Source organism: Epinephelus moara, chromosome 7 (assembly GCF_006386435.1).
Source record: "Epinephelus moara isolate mb chromosome 7, YSFRI_EMoa_1.0, whole genome shotgun sequence".
Lineage (NCBI taxonomy): Eukaryota > Metazoa > Chordata > Actinopteri > Perciformes > Serranidae > Epinephelus > Epinephelus moara.
The window spans coordinates 34,803,135-34,824,728 of NC_065512.1; the positions used below are offsets into that span (position 1 = coordinate 34,803,135).

The following is a 21,594-nucleotide window of genomic DNA, read 5'->3' on the forward strand; positions in this document are numbered from 1 at the left end:
TTACATCTTTAGATGAATTTTACTCTTTAAAAAGTCTCTCTGTGAAATAAATACATAGTACTTCTATTGCAAATGTTGCCACTGAAAAAATACATTTGGAGTTCACTCTTTCAATGACCTCAAAGGAGACGAACCTTCATAAAACCTGCTGATGACCTCCCAACAGTCAGGAGAACAATAGATGCAGCTATATGGAGATCAAACAGGCACATAACTGCAGAGTCAGCATGATGCCTGTGAGCAGTTACACATTTACACAATCATAGACGCATTATAAAGTTTATATCATAACTTCCACACACCTCACTGACTCACAAAACTAATACAATCAGAGTATAACCCAAATATTTCCAGGTAGAGAGTAGTATAACATTAACTATACAGTAACTAAACTAATACACTTTAGTACCACAAATGTGATTTAGAGTACCGACACTTTACATGAGTAATATTCTGTAAACACTGCATTACAGATATCCAGATATTGTATCATTTGTTTAAACAGTATTGATGAAGTGCTCACTCACACATACAACACACATTGCATTATGATGGAGGTGAGGGAGAGATATGAAGAGCAGTGATGTACAGCCAGAAGCAAAGCAAACCAGATGAGACATAACAACGATAACTAATTCATAACACATTTCAAAAATATGGTCACTAATGTACAAAGTGATTCCAGGTAAGTACAATGCTTCACTGTGTGCGTATAAACCTAAAGTATTGTAGATGTGTGCAGCAGGTCTACAGCAAGCTGTCCAGGCTCTTCTCTGCGCTCTCCTTGTCGTTAACGCTGGCAGGCGGGCTGTATTTGTCCTGGTAGTTCTGCAGGATGGTGACCACATCGTGGTGGCCAAAATGCATAGCTTCTTCCAGTGGTGTGTTCCCCCACCTGTACATGGAAAATATTGGTATATCAAAAAACACACTGGGACAAAAACATGGCATTTATGAAGGTGTAATTCTGAAAAAGAGTTTTCATGGGGAAATAAAGCTTGTTTTTCTAAATTAAAAGAGTTTTCTGCTCTTTGTTTATTGAATTGACGAGATAATAATGCCATTCATTCTCAGTTTTCCGAATTAGAGAGATAATGTCATTATTTCTCATTTTTTAAATGAACAAAAGCATAATATGAGAGTTCTAAGAGAGTTTTCATGGGAAAAATATTTGCTTTCGTTTTTCTGAATTGACGGGATAATAATGTCATTGTGCCTCTGCGCTGGTGATAGCCGTGGCTGGAGACATTATGTTTTTGGGTTGTCTGCAGGTCAAAGGTCAAGGTCACTGTGAACTTGCCTGTGTCCTTTTCGTGAATGCAATATTCTAAGAAATTTGGCACAAAGGCTGACTTGGACTCAAGGATGAACTGATTAGATTAGAGTTTTGTGAATGCGGTATCTCAAGAACACCTTGAGGAAAATTTTAAATTTTGGATATAAAATGCCATCATTTCATCATTATAATATATATACATCTGTGTAAAAAGTTTTGTCAGAATTTGTGTATGAATTCCTGAGTTATGGCCAAAAACATGTTGTTAGGTCACAGTGACCTTGACCTTTGACTACCAAATTCTACAGTTAATTCTTGAGTCCACATAGACAATTTGTGCCAAATTTTAGGACATTCCCTATGGTCTTTTTGAGATATCGTTTCACAAAATGAGATGGGCACAAGGTCCCAGTGACCTTGACCTTTAACCACCAAATTCTAATCACTTCATCATTGTGCCCAAGTGGACATTTGTGCCAAATTTGAAGAAATTCCCTCAAGGTGTTCTTGATATATCATGTTCACGACAATGTGACAGACGAGGTCACAGTAACCTTGATCTCTGACCTATGACCACCAAAATCTAATCACTTCATCATTGCGCCCAAGTGGACATTTGTGCCAAATTTGTGCCATATTTGAAGAAATTCCCTCAAGATGTTATTGAGATATTGTGTTCACAAGAATGGGACGGACAGACGGAGAGACAAACCAAAAACATAATGCCTCCAGCTGCGTCTATCTCCATCACAGAGACATAAAGACATGACTGTTGTCTAAATATATGACCAAATATCACTGTCTCCTCATATCAAATATACAAAGGGTGTTAGATGGATTTCTTTCCTGAAACAACTTATCTGAAACTTGCTTTAAACAAGCAAGTTACAGTTACATTCCAGTTATAGTATTTTTTAATAGTTTTTAGTTTGTTTTCCATACATAGTAAATGCAGTCCTGTGCAAAGATTGTGTTCAAAACCATCAAATATAATAATTGGTATCAAATATCAAAAATGACCAAACTGATACACTTATCACAACTGTTTTTTATTTCTACAACAGAAGAAACCCCGCCCTGTGTTTAACTAATCAAGTCTTAATAATAGACATACATTTAGGTGACTAAATCCCTGTGATTAACCATTCAACCATTAATTAGGGTGGCTGTGGCTCAGGAGGTAGAGCAATTGTCTCCCAATCGGAAGGTTGGTGGTTCTCCCTGGGCAAGACACTGGGTCCCAAAAGCTCCCGGTGGGTGTGATATCAGTGTGTTAGTGTGTGCGTGTGTGTGTGTGAATGTTTATTTGATGAGTAGGTGGCACCTTGTAAACGAGCCTCGGCCACCAGTGCATGAATATGTGTGTGAATAAGTGAATGGTGCCCATAGTGTAAAGCATTTTAAGTGGTCGCTAACACTCATAAAGCACTAAATAAATGTAGCCCATTTACCTTTTTTTTTCTTTTTTTTTTTTCCTCACATTTACCGAACCAAATAGAGTTAAAAAAAGATTTAGAATTATGTTGTTGCTATGCTGCTTTGGAAAAGATCAGTAGAAATATTTATGTAAGTGTTCACCCTGAATTGGACCCCAGTATGTACACAGGAGGAATACACAGCAAACAATCCTGCAGCTCATCATTTAAAGAGACAGCCCTGAGATGGAGAGGCTGACATCATGTTAAAATTCTGCAACATAAAAAGAACAAATAGGTACAGATGGTGAGAAAGACCACAGTGATCATGAAGAGTCTGCTCTCACCTGTCTCTGGGCACTGGGTTCACCTTGCAAGCCTCCAGGAGGAAGCGCACCACCTCTGTGTGTCCTGAAAGCAGAGTACATGTTAGAAATACAAAGCATACATGTAACAGCTAAAAGTGTGAAGAGAGTGTGTGCTTGATTCTAATGTAATATTAAAGAAGTATGAGGACAGCCAATAATGACTTCCATGTGTGACAGCTGAACATCTCACTCTAAAACAATGAACATCACAGTAATGGACTGCTATCACAGCTTCTTCTCTTTGGGAAAGGCTTTGCCCATATGGGGGCATTTCATTTGTCACGTAAAAAAAGTAAGGGCCTCAAAATTGTTGCCACAAAGTTATAAAGTTAGAAGCACCTTATTGTCTAAAATATAAATATGAAAATGCCTTATGTTTGCATACAAAGCCCCAGACCAAAACAAAATATGTGGGCAGGCTTGAACGTGCTTTTGTATATTCTTATTATGCTCTTAATATCATCAGAATTCGATGCACACTGAATGTCCACAACTGCAAAGTCAATAAAGATAAACAGGTTGACTTTAGACTGCATATTACCTTCAGCTGCTGCCACATGGAGAGCCGTTCTAGAGTCGTAGTCCCTCTGCTCCATGTCTATGGATGACAGTGCAAACCTACACACACAAAGTACATTAACTAACATTGTAAGCACCTTTAGTTATACTATTCTTTACAGAAAAGTCATGTCTTATCAGCAAATATACCAGTTTAGTGTTTAAAACTAATTACTTTGCTCCACAGACTGAAGCACTCAAGCGTTGCCCTTCCACAAAATATACGCTACTTTACAAAATTATATTATGTAAAAAGCTGGACTCCCTAACTTTATTTCCTTCTACTCAAGGTTTCCAGTTGAGTTGAACAGCTGCTGTGGAGCTGTTTGTTTTATCTCTTGCACACTCAGGATGATGCATGCATTTAATGCATGTAGCCTTTCCATGAGAAGCGAACGTGAAAAAATGCTTTTTTACAAATAATTAAGGAAGTTCATGCATGACCTTGAGGATACACGAGTTTTGTTCACAGCAATTGTTCACCTAACTTTTGTTTGTTTACAGTAGAACTCCACCTATCAGTTTGACCTCTTTCAGAGGTTCTTCTTGCTGCCACTTGAGGTCAACAAAGTGCAAAGCTGCCTCAAGCAACTATGACAGGAGACACAAAATGTCTTCTCTTAGGAGGACATTCCCCACGTCTTTGTGAGCATCAGTAAAAAAAAAAAAAATTACAAGGCAGATGCTATCTGCACCCAGAGGACTCTAGCCAACAAAGCTATTTATACACTGGTGTATGCAGAGAGCTCAAGGGATGATGTTTTTCTGTAGACCAACGTGGAAGTTGGCGTCGCTCTGCTTCCCTTGACTGAAAGCCTGTGGGATTTTTGCATTGGCAAAGAAACATTTATGATACTTGCATATTTTGTTTAGCAAGATAATGTTCACAAATGGACACCTCTTACATGATTTTTGAAGCCTAAACTCTATCGCCAAAAGTAAAAGGCTAACATTAGGCTATAGACGACCTACACCATGGTCACATGACTTTACATCCCTACCACAACATGGAGTATTTACTGACATATTTTGTGTCGTAGAACAAAACGTGAAAACCTCTCAAGCGTGTGTTAACCACAGAACTTATTTCAGGCATCTAACCAAAAAACAATTAAAAAAACTCACTGACTTTGAGACAAGAGAACCGGGAGTGCTAATATGCTAACTTATTTCTGGGTTTTAGGACGCATTTCTGGAGCACTAGCGTCCAAGCCACATTTAAATATGACGTTAACATAAAAAGGTCTATTTAGCTCATCAGCTGAAGTTTATGTTCACAGTATGCATTCAGCAGGTTTTTTCATCCTACAAACTGAAAATAATAAGTCAACTAAGACTAAAAATAATGAGCCAACACTGACTAACACAGGACTCAAACCCCAGTCTTCTGTATGGAAGTCTGTGCTTAACTAATTCATCCACCACATACTTACTCCCTACATGGACTTTGTCGCTTTGTACTACGTCACCTGACTTTTTGGCAGTACATTAGTGAGTTTTTTCCTTATAATCTTATCACTTCAATCTCAGAGAATATCCCAGATAAATTGGTACTAGCCCTAACCATGACCTTTTTGCCCTAATCCTCAGAACGTCTGACCTCAATGCGTCAACATGAGTACTAGACAGTCATAGCATGCAGAGGAATCCACATTAACTCGCTGAAAGCGAAAGAATAACACACAGTTTATGTTTTAGAAAGGGATTCCACTAGGTGACAAAAGTGAAATAAGCCTAAACATTTCTTCTGTGGCTGATATTACAAATTAGTAAATAAAAAAAGAGTGTGCGCTGTTCACCTCCTCAGTGCGGAGACATCTCCTGTGTAGGCAGCAAACAGCAGGTTGATGACAGACTTGACCTGTGGACAGAGACGAACAAAGACAAAGAGAAAGAACATTTGCAGAAGGACCACAAACACATCCTATTTTTACTACTTCTACTCCAACTCCAGCAGCTATAAGAAATACTACCAAATGTTATCACTATTTTGCTGAGGAACTAGTGGGTATAAAACATTAATGGCTGCATATATGACTGGTGTCACACATTTAGTTTCTAAGCAGCACTGAGTGGAATTCAGTTTCAGTGTAATGTATTCCCATATTAAATGTAAAGTATGAGGTTGGTGTTATTCAATAGTTTTCTTGCTGTCAACAGATCCAATGAAAAAACCATAAACAACAATGTTGATGTCCATCCCCACCCTGTCTGTGGTACTCAGTGCTGAACACATTTGATCCTACTCAGGAGTAAAAGGGACTATTTTCAGCAGTGGATTAATACACATCTGGTATCGAGTGAGTATTTGGGGAAGCAGGATGGTGTGTGTGGGATTGAGTTAAAATAATCTACAGTGTGTGTGCTCATGTTAAGGAACATGTCACTCAGTGAAACAGTGTGACTCACTGGTATGTTTTTAAAAGTTTCTGGACATCGGAGCTCTATGGATACACAGCCATTACTTGTTAGTAAGACCAATTCATTGATGATTCTGGTCTTTTCATGGGATTCAATCAGAAAAATGTATACTTCATCTTTAAGATGGATATTACTAACCAATGACAATCTCTAAGCTTTGAAAAAAATGACGGCTACTTATGAAAGAGAATTCACCTCAGTTGACTACTACTGCAGACAAAGCTACATCTACTCAAATATAACAACAACATACAGTACCATGGCTCTGACAGAGATCCCTGCATCAATTGAGACTTACCATCAAACAGGAATCAATCATTTCCTATAAACAAAACTTCAGGAGTTGAAACATATTAAGAAACATTGACAATGTGAATAAGAATACATAGTAGCCATACAGGCTAGTATCCAAACAAATAAATTACATTGTTACAGTGTGATGGTCTGAAAATTTGAGAATTTGTATTAAAAAGAGATTTCTATTCACTAAAATGGGATTTGTCAAAATTTTTATATATATATACATATACACATACATATATATATATATATATGTATATATGTGTATATATATTTAAGAAATGCAAGCAGGAGTAAGTGTTTTTTGTAACAACGGGTCAAAGGTTCAAGCTTCACCACCGCAAGAAGGACCACAACACTAACAACACAGATAGCCAATATTTCAACTCATGCAGGAAATGTAACACCCAATAATGTATCCAGAATTCACCACTTACAACTCTCAAAAGCCAAGCTGAAACTAAAACAGCACAGTAGTTAAGAAAAGCACCTCAAATCTCACAGAAGATGATGACAAGCTTAGGCATGCATGAGAGACAGAGGGAACCACAGATATTGGGCCTCATTTCACTGCGATCCAGTAAGGCTCATGAAGACGCCCTCGCTGCTTTAGAAACAAATTCAGACAGTGAAAACATGTCAGGAAGCTTAAGAGAGACAGACACACACAGCGTCAGAAGCATGAGACTTCATTCTCACATACCTCTATTTTAGAATTTTGGTTCAACTGAGGGTGAGGTTATAGTTAATTAATTGTGCCTGTTTTTTTTCTCTATAAATAATTTTATAATTTTGTTCAGGAATGCACAAAAGCTTTGATTATGTCAGATTTAGGAAAGTTTTTTTGTCCTCTCCACAGAATGTTGGATCAAGACACTTATAAGGAAGTGGAGTGCTGACCTACTTTTTACCAGCCACGTTGCAACAGCTGGGCGCAGTTTGTCATCATGGCAAAATGTGGTCCTGAAGACATCAATTGTAGCAGGAACTACCACAGAAGCTGTTTTGAGTACTTTGCCACCTATGTCTGTCTGTCTTTGGACAAATTTGTTCAATGTGACAACATTACAACCGTACAAGATGCAGTCATGAAAATGTGTATTTGAGATCAAAATATAGGCAAAGTTTAAAGATGCCATGGTCCAAGCAGGGGGGCTGGACGTAGTGGGACAGGAAGTCGCGAAGTGGCCACTGGCCCCCCTATTTTTTGCCTTTAAATGGCAGATCGCTGTATCCCAGTTGAAGTGATCCCATCAAGAGTGGAACTTTTGGATCGCGGGCCACTCTTTAAGTTAACTCTTTAGTTTACCTTCAAATGTGCTCAGACCACTTGAATCTAAATCTTTACATATCAGGCAATTACAGTTTATAATATTCCATTTCTTAGATTGGGTTGTGGTTTCCCATCATGTTTAAACTCTCAGTAACTGTTCAGACTGTCTGCAGCCACTGATAAATAACAGCCAGTATTTGCATCCAAACTCATGATGTTTAATTTGAATAGGGTCATTACCACGACTCTTAAGGTGACCATAATGTAGGTGACGTGGTGAAACCTCTCAGGGGTTGTGGCTCACTTAAGTCAGATTTCATCTACATTATACATTTATTAGGAATTACAAGGTGCCCTTTCAAGAAAAGCCTTTTCTGTTCAGGGAACAAATGTATTCAAGTTGAAAAAAAAAAGAAAAGAAAAGTGATCAGGCACATAATCAATGGTGTCTGTTCTTGACATGACCACTACAAGTCACGTTAGTTGGAAATATTAAAACCCTTTAAAGGAATACTTAATCTGCAAAATGACCATTTTTATATTAATTACTCACTGCATGTCACCTTGAATTTGTTTGCCGCATGCCTCCACAGTAAATGGAGAATCCAAAAAAGATGAACATTATTCATGAATTAAAGTAAACGGTGACCATGTTTAACAACAGCAAAACTATATATCAAAACATCTGTTCCAAAAACATGCATTTTCACTAAAATAATACCATTTAAAACACATCAGTATAAAAAGTCTTACTCAAGGCCGAGTAATGTGCCTGAGCACACACATGTACTTGAACTCCGCACAAGTGGAGATCATAGGCACGCTCAAGTCAAGTATTAAGTTTTAGCAAAAACGCATGTGTTTGAAGTACAGATCAGATGACTGGACAATTGAGACTTCAATTCTACAGGAGTGGTGTAAGAGTTTATAAAATGATGTCTTGATATAGTTCCGCTCTTGTTAAACGTAGCCCCTGATGACTTCAATTCATGTTCACCTTTTCTGGATTCTCTGTTCAATATGAGTGCATGTAAGAAACATTTTCTTCATAATTCAACTTAATATGTGGTGAGTAATTGATTTACACATGGTTATTTTGCCAGTGAAGTATTCTTTTAAAAAGAATAAAAGTTTAGGCTGTATATGACATAATACCTGTGGTACATACATGGCATGTATGTAGAGCCTGTTTTTGCACCAAAAGTGAAAAACACATTCCAAATGATAACTTGTCAGCAACAAAACATGTTGACATTGGATTGTTTGAACAGTAAAATGCTGTAAAACTGGAAAAGTATGACTTTGATTGTGACCGCGTTACACAACATGACAGAAATGAGCAATGTAGCACTTCGGTCACCTGTTGGTAACAGTTTGTGGGAGGGCGGTTTAGTACATAAACAAACTGAGTGAAAACATGTCCTACTTTTTCCTTTACTTCACTTGTATTCAAGAATAACACCACCTGTTTACATGTGACACGTAGCCACCTTTGAATTTAATGGCTTGAGTTTGTTTCACAGATAGTGGTGACCACATCCACTGCTCATGATTAGTCTTGAGTTTGGAAGTTGACCTTTGACCTTTTGGACAAACAATATCATCACTTCATCATTTTATCCTATTAGAAACACCTAAGTACAGTGAAATTTTGTCATATTTTGTGCATAAAATCAAAAGTTATGGCCAGAAACTTGTTATGTGAGGTCATCGTGACCTTTTAATACCCTCAAAATTCCCTAAAGGTCTTTCTGGGATACTGCACTTATGAGAATGGGACGCAGGGATGGATGTACATAAATAAGGACATATGGAAACCTGAAAGCATAATGCACCTGGCCATTGCTGTTGCCGGCGCCGAAATGGGAACTTGGAATCTGGAGCGGTCCTTTAAGTATGCAGAAGGATGCCTCTTTAAAAGTTTCTGTCCAACTACTGAAGTGACAGTGACTGTGGTTGTTATTGTTAAAGAACAGTTATGGGCGCAGAGAAATAAGATGATATTTTACATTGCTTTATTAGATTTTATACAAGGGACACAAAGGCTAATAAAAAATCGTAACATCGCTTTCACTGTCATGTCTGCAAGTCCATCACAGCCTAAGACACTGTATTTGCTAAGAATACTGAAGGAGGACAAGCAGACAGGACAGTTAATGAAGTTTATGGAGACTTTACATACAGAATTACAACCATATGAACTGAGAAAAAAAAATCAAAACACAGAGAAGTTTGACAGTCATGATCTTGGAACTGTTTGGCTTCATCAACTGTATGCTTGGGGATGTTTTTGGTTATAAATTTTACAACCATGTAACAACTTTCTAATCTTTTAAATTTGCATTTTCAGAAACTTATTCAGGAATTCATCTTTGGCCATAATATCCTCTTGCAAAACAGTGTATAATAAATATTACCCGACTCAAACATTAGAAAACCTTACAATTCCAAGGTCACCAAATCGCAATGGTAGTGATATACATTTATATGCAATTTCCATGTCACAAGTAAAATTTATGTCCAAGACACAAATCAACATGAATAAAGACGTGGAAGGTAGTCAAATCAAATTATTACATGGGATTAAAAATACATTTTTTAAATCATACAAAATATGCATGCAAGAGGGAGGATGATAATTCACAGAGGAAAGAAAAAAGAACAGCAGGAAACATTACATATGTGACATGAACCATAAAAATTTGATGATTTCACATAAATACTGGTAACTGCATTCAAAAGCCTCATGTCATGAGTTAGATTGTACAGAGTAATCATCACAGTTTGAGGAGAGAGGGAGGGGTTGCAAATTACAAACTTCAAGTAATACAGGTCATTTTCCCTGTATGTACAGCAACATCAGGCTTGTTTGTCCTTCAGATTTACCAAAGCAAAAATCAGATTATCAGCTCCGGTTGGTTGCAATAAAATTAAATCCATCTCGTCAGTGCTGGTCTATTCCAGTTTTGTAGACATATAGGCACTGTATTTTAGATTTTGTGCCAGTGCCCTTCTACTTAAGCAGCAAAGAAAAAAGGCTCACACATTGCTTACTTAACAATACCCTTCACTTTCAAACCAAATCCTCTATTTTTGCAGCACCTGACCACATATACAGCATCATGGTATACTGTATTTGAACATAATCCTAATCCACCTGTGGTTACCAGTGGTAACATTAAGGTCTTAGAGTTTGATTCTTAGTGATGTGATGGAAATGCTGAAAATTTAACGTCTTAATTATAACTAAAATTACATGAAATCAAATTATATGCAATGTGCGCCTGTGCTAGCTCATTTTCTAAATGTCATCCAGTACATACATGCATCATTTTCTGAATATCTTTTGTGCATGTGTAGCCTACAAAATTTTAAATCAAGCACAGGAATGGTAATGTGAACTACTATACAGAGAGGCAGCTAACAAGTTAGAGTGTATTTCATGGTTATAGTACAATTAATGACAGCCATGAATAAGCCCTTCCAAAGTTCTGCCCATTTCCACTCTGTGCTCCACTAACAGTTAAAAAGGCTTGGACAACAGCAAAACCTTGGTCACTTTTTCCCTTTTTTGTAATACTTAGATATGCTATGTGCTAGGCTCGTCTATGTTGAAAAGAACCAACCAAATTTTGAAGATGGTTAAAAGATGGGGCTGAGAGACTGTCACAATCTTCACAGACACATTAGAATAAATATAGTCACATCTTGAGTTAGCTAAAGTTAGCAAAACATTAGCAAACTAGCTAGCTTATGTATAACTACATCAAGAGGAGTTAGCTTGTGGTGTGGTACTGCCTTATTTCTGAGGTAACATTTAAGAGATTTGGAAAAAAAGACAGATTCATTGCTGAGATATTTTTAAGATGACTTGAATTACTGTTCAATCAAAGCTCATGTTTCATTTCTCTGTAAGGCTACCTGCCACCATGAAGTAACTAACACAACTGCATACAGTAAAGAGAGACTAAGGTTAGATCAGCGCCATGGTCTGTTAATACATACAGCACACAGAGTACTGTAGTGATCCCCAGAGAGGGGAAACGGGACACATACCCAGCATTGCGGGTATGTTGACTGATAGTCTCATCATCCTCTGTCTACGTCTAACTTTTTAGTTGAGACCGGAAACCTCAAGTAAGGTTGCAACTTGTTCAAAACAGTTAACAACATGAATATATCCTTTCGTTGCATACTGTCTGCTTCTTGAAGCTATAGGGCCTGAAGCCCAGACGCTATCTGATAAAAACTGCGCCACCTGACTAATTGGAACCAATGTCCTCATGTTTCTTTTTTCAAACTTGTCCAACATAGCACAAAACAGGAGCACTGTCCAACTGATACTCATTTCACTCATTCTTAAGACAGTCCACTGCAAAATAATAAGCAGAAAACTACAAGATCCATGTATGAAATCATCTCAAGTCGCCGACAGACCCAACGCAACTTCTTGCTTACAGTAAAAAACACTGTTCTTTTATCGACCAGCATTTCTGAGGAGCATTACTCATGACAGAGGCTTTTGAATACTTTGTACCTCTAATGAGCAGAAACCTGAAAACAGAAAAACTCTGACAGAAGCCTGTAACATTAAAAAAAAGACGAAGAAAAAACACAAAAGAAAAATCTTCATACACCATGACAATGTTATAACACGGTATCATTAGCTCCAGCAGCCATCACTTTGAGCTCAAATCCAACACCACACCACGTGTACAGTTTTAACAATGACTGATGAACAAACAGATAAGACCCCTCACTAAAGTCACAGTAGAGAGACATCTAAGGCATCTGCTGACATGACATTCATGTGCAAGTATCTCTATTTCCTGGAGGAGGCAATATTATAAAGTCGGAACGTCTTAAGTGTATTTTCAACACACATTCTGGTCTGCTGCTGAGGATTAATATTCAAGTGCAGACGCACACCTAAGAGCTATATACACCTGCCACTATGTACATTCAGAAGTACAGTAAATTGTGTTTATGGAAAGAAGTTTTAATAATGTACGAGCTTATTAGAACTGCAATACTTTACAAACAATACTGGATGCGTGTTTTGTTTGCATACTGACACTCAAAACAAATGTTCTGAGTATGTGGATGAACATTTCTGGATCAGTGGACTTGAGGCATTAAACTCAATTTGATAACATCCATTTGTAACGGCAGTTCTAACTTGTCTCCCCTTCTAAAGACATATTATCAAAAAACAACAAAAAAACGAAACAATATTGCTGCAAGATGGTAGTTGATAAATTCACCTTCTTGTGCTGCTGTTTTTTCCCTATTAAAGCCTTAAAGCATTCATCATATCAATTATTGATGTAATGTAAATTTACAATGCTTTATTTCTGTAGAAAGCAGCTTAATTTCTAGACTAAGGCATCTTGTTTCAATATATTTTTATGCACAGTGAAAAAACACAGTGATAGTTTTGGAATGCAGCCCAGATAATCCTGCAGTCATCTGCTGGCAGCAGAGAAGTTAAAGGCAGAATGAGTAAGTTTTCTCTTTGAAAAAACAAACAAACCTTACATGTCTAGTCTCATACAAAAGTAATCCCTCTCAATCATCACTTATGACTCTTAGATGTGTGTGTTGGTGTCTCTATCTACAGAGACCCTGCTCTTTGCCTGTATTTTCTCATGTTGCTGAGTTCAGGACGTTTCAGGGCAGCAACCTGTGGGCAATGGTAAGTAGCCACCAACCAATAACTGCTTGCAGGGTGTTAGGGCAAGACTGTAAAAACAAAGCAAACAGGTGCCAGATCATAAGCACGACGTTGAGCCGGGGAGGAAGGGCCAACTTTGAATGTTGTGTTTATAAACTGCAACAGACAAATCCTACTCATTCTGCCTTCACAGGCTTTATTAGGGCAGGTCAGACACAAGCAGGCTCCAAGGGGCTTCAACTGGAGGTCGCAGTATTGAACACACACCTTCCCTCTGCCTGCGTCATACTGAGTACACTCACAACATGGCAGCCACACACGCGTGCGTGCGCACACACGCACACACACACACACACGCACAAACGCACACACAAACACAAACACACGCCATCTAAACTCAACAGCAGCTAAGAAGGATGCAGCCAGTCCAGCGAGAGCGCTGGCAGGTGAATGAGGACAATCAAGTTGAGCAAGTCTCCACAAAGAGCCCTGAAAACAGGCTGTTGTTTTAGTCATCTCACCTCTCTCCTGAGCACACCTCTTTCCCCACACCCACATCACTATCAGAAAAATCAGCCCCAACTGTGGTCCAGGCACTAATACAGACAGGTTACGGTCAAGTAATGGGGGGGGTTCCAGCTAATCTCATTTCACAAATGTCTGCAATTAATCCACTTCAGACATCTTTAGGCAAGTCTTTCACAATTAAACCATCTACAGTAAGATGGTGCAGGTGCTTGTATATTGTGCAGAAAAATTCCTACTTTAGCAATAAACTTCTAAAGAGGATCAGAGGCTATCTGTTTGTAACCATCTCCTTGGTTCTTTGTCTGTGTCTTGACCAGAAGGCTGAGAAACTGCACTACTGTGATAGTGACTCAGATAAGCTTTAAGCTTTGGGGTTGATTTTTCCTTTCAAGGTCAAGCATGTGGATATTGGAAAAGCATAATAGTTGTATATTTAAAAACTCTTCAGAATTCACATCTCTTTTTTTTTTTAAATGACAAACTACATCATGTTAGCTACAACACTGCTGCATGCCAGCCCAGGCATTTACAGCTAACTTTTACGACTTCTTCCACCCAAAACTTTCCTTCAATAATCTTAAAATGCATCCCGTTATACTGATATGTTCATCATATTACAGCACATCTAGCATCTGTATTGATGTACTAATACCAGAGTCTAAGGCCTCAGCGTGAGCTACGGTAAGCAATCGTCACTACAAAGTACTGAATGTAGATTTTAAGACTGTTGGTCTGAAAGCTGGCTGTGCTGAAGCTCCACACATGCAAACACACTCACACATTTTTCTGATGATTAAAATGTAACTGAATTTCAAATCAACCCTTATCTTACATTTTTCAAGAGAATTCTGTCAAAAAAGAAAACATATTGCAATACAGGTAGTGAGATGACAGAGGAGCACAACCTGTATACTGTCCACCAGATCCTGCACACACACACACTGAGGCAAGAAGCAGGAGGAAGCTTAAGCTGAAAACACACTGCCGCTCCAGCACTGCATCATATGACGGGCATCAAGTGGCACCCGTAGCACCAATAGGAAGCATCGCTCTGTAGCATGTCAACACCAACCACAGTTATTACTACTTTCAGTAAAAGATCTGTAGTGTTTACCTTTAAGTCATGTGTGCACACCCACTGATTAAACTTGATCTTTCACCTGAAGAGCCACTCTCCAGACCTGTGGCTTATCAGGCAATATCATTTTTGCTGCTGTCTTTATAAAGATGGGATGTACAAGCAGGGAGTGAGCGTGTTTTTTTATGGGCAGCAAGGCTGGAAGTGGGACAGAGTTGTGAAGTGTCACAGGGCGATGCATCCATAAGCGCTGACCTACGCCTAGCCACCGGTGTGGGGCTTTACATAGAAAATAATTGGGGTAGCTTCTTTGACGTGCACCATTTGACGGCGGTGTGTTTTGGCCTTTAGAGTTCATTTGGAATTCAGAGCAAAATTAACAGGCAGTAACTGATTTTTCCATAACAAATAAAAACAAGAGGCTTCCAAGTCCGTCCACACAGTAACTGCTTCACAAGCAATAAATAATCCTCTACATAATTTATGTATAAATATTCAAGGGTGAGGAAAGGTGGTGGTGTCGTTGTGAGTGGTGGGGAGACAGATCAGTTGAGGTGGGGGTTGGTGGGGGACAGGTACTTTTTTTTTTTTCAATTTTCACTCGGCGACATTGTCCATCCTATAGACTACAGTGGTGGAGCTGTCCTGGTGCGACTCAGTAGGAGACACCTTTTTCCATAGAGGGGCTTTCAGAGCTAGCTCTTGCTGGAGGCTCTCGTAATCCATTGGTCCGAAGGAGAGCTGCTGTTTCAATTGACACGAATAACAAATTAGTCTCCTTCTTGTGTTTTAGTGTGTGTGTGTGTGTATGTATGTGTACTGTTTAAGTGGCATGTGGTTCACTGAAACATCTTTTGAAATACCAGAGCCAAAAACAGCTAATTTCATTATTTTAAGGTGACACTGGGCAGGTGTCTGCCCTAGGTAGATTTTCAAAGCAAACAGACTCTGGATCTAGTTTTTCATTTTATGGGCCTCCATGCGTTTTTGCCATACTTTTGTTACGGTTAGCTGACATACCACAGTCTGAGGTATAAAAAATGTGTATCATTTGGCTGCTTATATACATTGTGGAACCAAACTTAACATATCCAGTGACCAAACTAGAAAGAAATGCTCAGTATGCCTGAAATGCTCTGCAGCGATCCCAACAAGAATGCAAAGAGAAACAGATCATCCAAAGAAGAAAGGGGAAGTGTTATCCTGTTTTGCTCGTTTGTTTTTTTGTTTTGTTTTTTAAATTAAGTGTGCCTTTTCTCTGAAAGGCTCAATGGCAACAAAACAGCTGATGCAGAACGATAACAGCTGTGAAATCTGAACAACAGTAACCTCAGCAGCACCCGCATTCTTGGTGAGAAGGTGTTCTGGCCAGTGTGTTTGATGGAGGAAATGGGTGCTGTTTTACAGATGGTTTTTTTCCTCATAACATGATGCTGTGTGTCCTTACCCGCTGGTCCCCTCCTTCTCTGCGAGGGTCGTGCTTCTTGGCAAAGTGCCTCAGGTTGTCGTAGTTGTGGAAGTTGAAAAGCTCCACGAGGTCCTGGAAGGAAAAGAGAGATAGATAAAAACAGAAGGGTAAATAACTCTATTTACTTAACACTGTTCAATAAGACATTTCATTCTGATGACTGAAAGTTAAAAAGTCAGTGATTTCAGTGTTATATACATTCACAAAGCACATGAGATTGTTTCCTAGAGAGGCGGATTCTTGCGTGCAGCGCTTACTGAGCTCTGTGTCTGGGCCTGTCCTCTTGGTGATCATTAATGAGGTATCACTTACTTATTAAACAGGTTTGGTCACTCTAAGTATGCCTGCCAAGTTAAATTAGTACCCCAAGGACACTGTTGCACAATTTCCCATTCTTTTAAGAGGCATTTTTGTGTCTGTGACTGTTTGTTGACAATTATTTCCTTAAAGCACCATGAATATGTAATAAAAAGTATAAAAATAAATTTAGGTAAAATTACTCAAGTAATTCATATTCCAAAGGACATTTATTCAAATTAACAATAACTAAAAACAGTAAAACAGGTCTACATGTTTAAGTGTTGGTTTAGAGAAACCTAAAATGCTGATTTTTGACTGATTAGACAATATATATCTACTATGCTATTCACTAATAATCTTAAATCTATATTACCAAAATCAAAATTGTAACTGAACCTTTAAATACTGCATGTCTAAAATTAGATTTTGTTTAATGTTTATATGTGTGTATATGTGTTATGCAATAACAACATGGTACTGTCAAATGACTTAGTCACTCGGTGCAGTCAAATGTACTTAATACATGTTATGTTTGTGCTCAATACCATGTCATCATGGCCTTGAGTAACATAAATAAATGAAATAAAATGAAATGAAATGTTTTTGGCACTAAGTAACGCCTGCCTCATGTCAAGCTATTTCTCATCTCTGGTCAAGAATGGATACAAACTATACATTTCCTGCTCTTAAAACATTAATGCTGCTGAATTTTTTAGCCCTGGTCTGTAAAAAACACCCAAAGGCCTAAAAGTTGCTGGTGAAGTTATTTCTTGCTCTGGCTATGAATATGTATTCTTAGTAAACACTGCAGGCATGCAGTGATCTGCTCCTCCACTGCCAGACATTACATACCGTGCAGAACTGTATTCCTCTGACTGAGTTGCCCAGCTTGTCTAGAGGAGGTGACCAGCACATAATACCCATCACGTTTGGTACAACCAGCAGGATCCCTCCCGATACTCCAGACTTGGCTGGCAGACCGACCTACAACAGGGAGAACAGTTACATAACAGATGATCATCTGTGTGTATCTACAGTTACAACAGCATGATGCTGAAAATGGAAAGTCAGCAAAGAACAAGTCAACACAGCTACGATAAATCATCAGTTAGAGAAATCTATCTACTCTTCTGTCTTATTACACTGAAGAATCTTTAGATATTTCTTTCAATGAGTATTCCTTTGTTTGTTCCTTTCCTTTATTTGTTTTTAAAATTAAGGATGTGGATAAATCATTTCCAAAACTCACATTAACTGAAACAGAATATGCTATAAGAAATTATCAATGAAGAGTAGATTTCCACTTTGATGCTGTAAATACTTCAAATCATGAAAAGCTGAAGAATATTTTCACACATTGCTTCTTATCTCTACATTTTTCTGCCACCAGGACGTGTCTCATTAAAATGTGCCATCCTTTCAGCACAAACACCTCAGCTCAGGGAGACCATGTGATATGACAGCTATGCTAAGCTGAGGCTTAGGTGTTTTGTCTCTTAATACAAGCATATATGCCTGTACCAAAATGTAACAGTTTTATAATATGGATACATCTTTCTCCAGCATTTCAGATTGTTTCAGTGTTGGTCAAAGAGGAAGACTTACAGTATGCAGCATTTTCACTGCATGGTACAGCACGGCTCCACACAACTTTTTTTTGGTTTTCCAGTGGCAAAAGCTATGGATAGTACAGTCCATCAAACATCCTTACCGATACATAACTCGTATGGATATGTACCTTAACTCTAGATCTGTTTTGTTTTTCTTCTGCAGACAGCACTCTTAAATGTAGGCTGGGTTATACATTGTTGATCGTCCACGGAACACGGTTGCATGTCGACATTTTAGGAAGAAAAAAGAATAGGTCAAAGTGGTAAGATTCTCTGTTGCTATTGATGGGATATTAAAAAAATAGCCGGCTTGTGCATTCAGTCCCTCTAGAGCAAGACTGACAATTGCAGTGTTTCTAGCTCCCGTTTTACAGATCCAATTTTAGTATCAGATTCGTGTGTTAGGTACCTTGACAGAGGGCGAACAAAAACAGGATGGAATGGAGTGGTTTTGTTGGTGCCATCATTTGACAATGGAAACACAAAAATAACCGCTCTGACATTGAACAAACTGAACTGGACTGCTGGGAACAAGGCTCAAGTGAGCAAGTGTAGCCTTGAAGATGATGTCATGGCAGATTCACATGGCGTCGCATTAGGCATAAGCTGAGAAGCCAGGCCTATACTGAGAGGTTACTGTCTGCAGTAGAAAATAAAATAAAGACAAGGACCTGGTACCGATAGTAAGTTTAGTCAAGCCGAATTATGCAGTGGAAATGAGGCAAGAGTAGATGTACCAAATGACACTACATACAGTGTGCGGCCTGAGCCTCACACACACACTGACAATGTTATGGGTACGGGGTAATCCTCAGTGAAAGCTCTGGTTTGGCTGCTGTCCTCATTACATTTTATCCTGAGGTCATTCAAGCTACACGTCAACTGCAAATAGTAACCAGCACATATATAGAAGACTGCCATTGGACCAGCTATTTGAAAATCTATTGCTAAACATATGTGTAAAGTCCTGATGTTCAATTGTACTTTTTAATGGATTCGTTACAAACTAATGATTACAGTGGATTGTCTAAAAAGAATGTCTTTGTCCAAAGTAAATGGTTTACACAACTGTGTAAATATAGGAACCAGTGCAGTAAGAAACAGAAGCAACTGACAGGATCAAACGTCACCAAAGTTGTATCTTGTATGACTTCATATGACAAATAAATGATTGATTGAGTTATAGATGCTTTATTCCACTTGACCTCAAAGAGCTTCACCTGGAGGGTGTGACACGTGCACAAGTTAAACGTATTCCACACTTACAATAATTAGTAGTTATAGTTTCTAATGCCTGGGCCACACTGCCTGCGTGAGCAATGTATGACGGCTACCTCATTGAGTTGCTGTGGCTTGCATATTTGTGGTGTTCACACAGACAGTGTTGCTGCTGTGGTGCTGCTAGAGAGCCGCCTGCTGCTGTGGGTACTGTATTTCTATGATTACACACTGGTACTTCAACCATTTAAGGAGCCATGCAAGCCACAGCATTGACAAAAACAGTGTCATGCAAATATTTCAAACTAAAATATCTTGTATTAAGAAACAAGGGAGGTTGTCAACTGAATTGTTGTCAGAGCGCGTTTATTTTGGTGTGGAAACAGGAAAGATTGAGTTAAGAAAATTTGTTGTTTAAAAGCCAATTTTAGTTTCTAATTCAGGCAAGTTTATTTCATCGTCAGGAACAACTACCAGCCACTGTAAGATGGTGACAAAAGTGCATGCTGCTGACAAGTATAAATACGCAAAGATTAATACATCAAAGGTATCACAGTAACCAAAATTATTTAGGTGCTCATCTGTGCCTTTTACTTACATGGAAAGCAAACTGTCCTGAGAAGTCGTACATGCCGCAGGAGTGCATCAGACTCAAAGTATTCCTCACTGCCTCGGGGCTTAACACACGCTCGCCTGTGATTGGGCAGATGCCGCCGTTAGCCAGGGTGGCTGCCATGACACTGGCGCTCTCACAGGTCACTTCAATGGAACACAGCTGGAGGTCCACAAAAAGGACAACTTGTATCATTTCTCTATCACAATTTTTCTTCCAATTCGTACAGCACGTTCTTGTGTCACAGCAAATGTGATCGTGGCGGTCGAGGAACAGGAGAGCAAAAATGTGAAGGTCAATTGTGACATAGGGAAGGTAAAAATGACAGTACAGTGATGGCAGAGGTGACTAAACAGTAATAAAAACACACAGACAAATAAGAGGAGTGGTATTCATCCCTTCTTTAGAGTTTCAGACACTTGGAGAATCAATGACAAGGAGCACTGTAGCTGTTCTGGGGGTTCATGGTGGGACAACACCTTAATAAAGACATTTCATGTTGTTTTTTTCCTTTCATTGGCCCCCCCATCTGTACATAGTGAAGAAGCTACATGTAGCATACAGGGAAGTAAACACGATGAAAGACAGAGGGAGAAGCAGAAATTTGATCTATCAAGGATCTCTGACCCTCAGGGGTGGAAGCAGTAGTGTTGTAAGGTAAGTTGTAAAACTGATACAGAAAAAAAAAACACAGCCAAACTTACTTGAAAGTAGAAGTCCAGTACAGATGTCATGTCTGTTCCCTCTGGGAAACACTGCAGAGAAACACAGAGTTTAAAACAATTGGAGCACAAAGATAAACATTCATCAACTAGAGTACATTTCCATGTTGCTGCACTTCCACTTAAGAAAGAGACAGCCACACTTCTGCTTTGGTGAAAGATAAGTAGGTCTAATAACTGTTTATTAGAGGTCAGATTATTCCAAATGGGCAGGTGCTGACTAAAAGGACAAGTATGATCAACTGAGGAATACAAAAAGGCACTTTTTTTTTCTTCTATTGGGCCTCTGGCAGTAAATTACTCTACCTCTTCCTCTTTCATTCTGTTTTATCCTTACAGTTACTACTTTTCAGCTTTGCAGGACAGAGAAAAATCTATAGAGAAACAACGGAAAACCACAGCAGCAGTAAGTTATGACTCATCCAAGGTCAAACCTTTTTTTCTTTCAGGTAGTAGCCAATGGCAAAGTTCCTGTCTCCTGACTCACGCTCTGACTGGAATCTGTCACAGAAAGAGCAGAGCACTCCCATTACATAGAGGAAGGAAATAGTTGCACTGTGTGTGTGTGTGTGTGTGTGTGTGTGTGTGTGTGTGTGTGTGTATACACCCTAACAGAAAGCAGTTTAACTTGTTTAACATGATGCCATATTTGATGTTTACTTGTTTCTAGATAAGAAACTAAAAATGTGAGTGTCAATGAAGCCTAAATGCTTAGGAGCTTTACCTCAGTTTAACTGAAATTAAGAAATGGGTCAAAAAATGAATAAAAAGA

At 38.7% G+C, this 21,594-nt stretch overlaps 1 protein-coding gene across 5 annotated transcripts in view; it reads right to left on the minus strand.

Annotated features, from left to right (window-relative positions):
- The window catches only part of glsb (glutaminase b), a 54,553-nt gene continuing 32,959 nt past the window's right edge, over positions 1–21,594 (minus strand). For 3 of the 5 annotated variants that reach the window (XM_050049588.1, XM_050049591.1, XM_050049593.1), the window contains 9 exons: positions 21,257–21,323; positions 20,805–20,855; positions 20,086–20,262; positions 17,512–17,643; positions 16,339–16,431; positions 5,417–5,478; positions 3,601–3,677; positions 3,039–3,102; positions 1–895 (listed from right to left, as the gene is read on the minus strand). In XM_050049588.1, coding sequence (XP_049905545.1) covers positions 748–895; positions 3,039–3,102; positions 3,601–3,677; positions 5,417–5,478; positions 16,339–16,431; positions 17,512–17,643; positions 20,086–20,262; positions 20,805–20,855; positions 21,257–21,323 — 871 coding nt within the window. In that variant the 3' untranslated portion in view covers positions 1–747. Of the gene's footprint in view, positions 896–3,038; positions 3,103–3,600; positions 3,678–5,416; positions 5,479–9,609; positions 15,636–16,338; positions 16,432–17,511; positions 17,644–20,085; positions 20,263–20,804; positions 20,856–21,256; positions 21,324–21,594 lie in introns of those variants that run through there. The other 2 variants (XM_050049590.1, XM_050049589.1) reach the window with 2 other exon arrangements.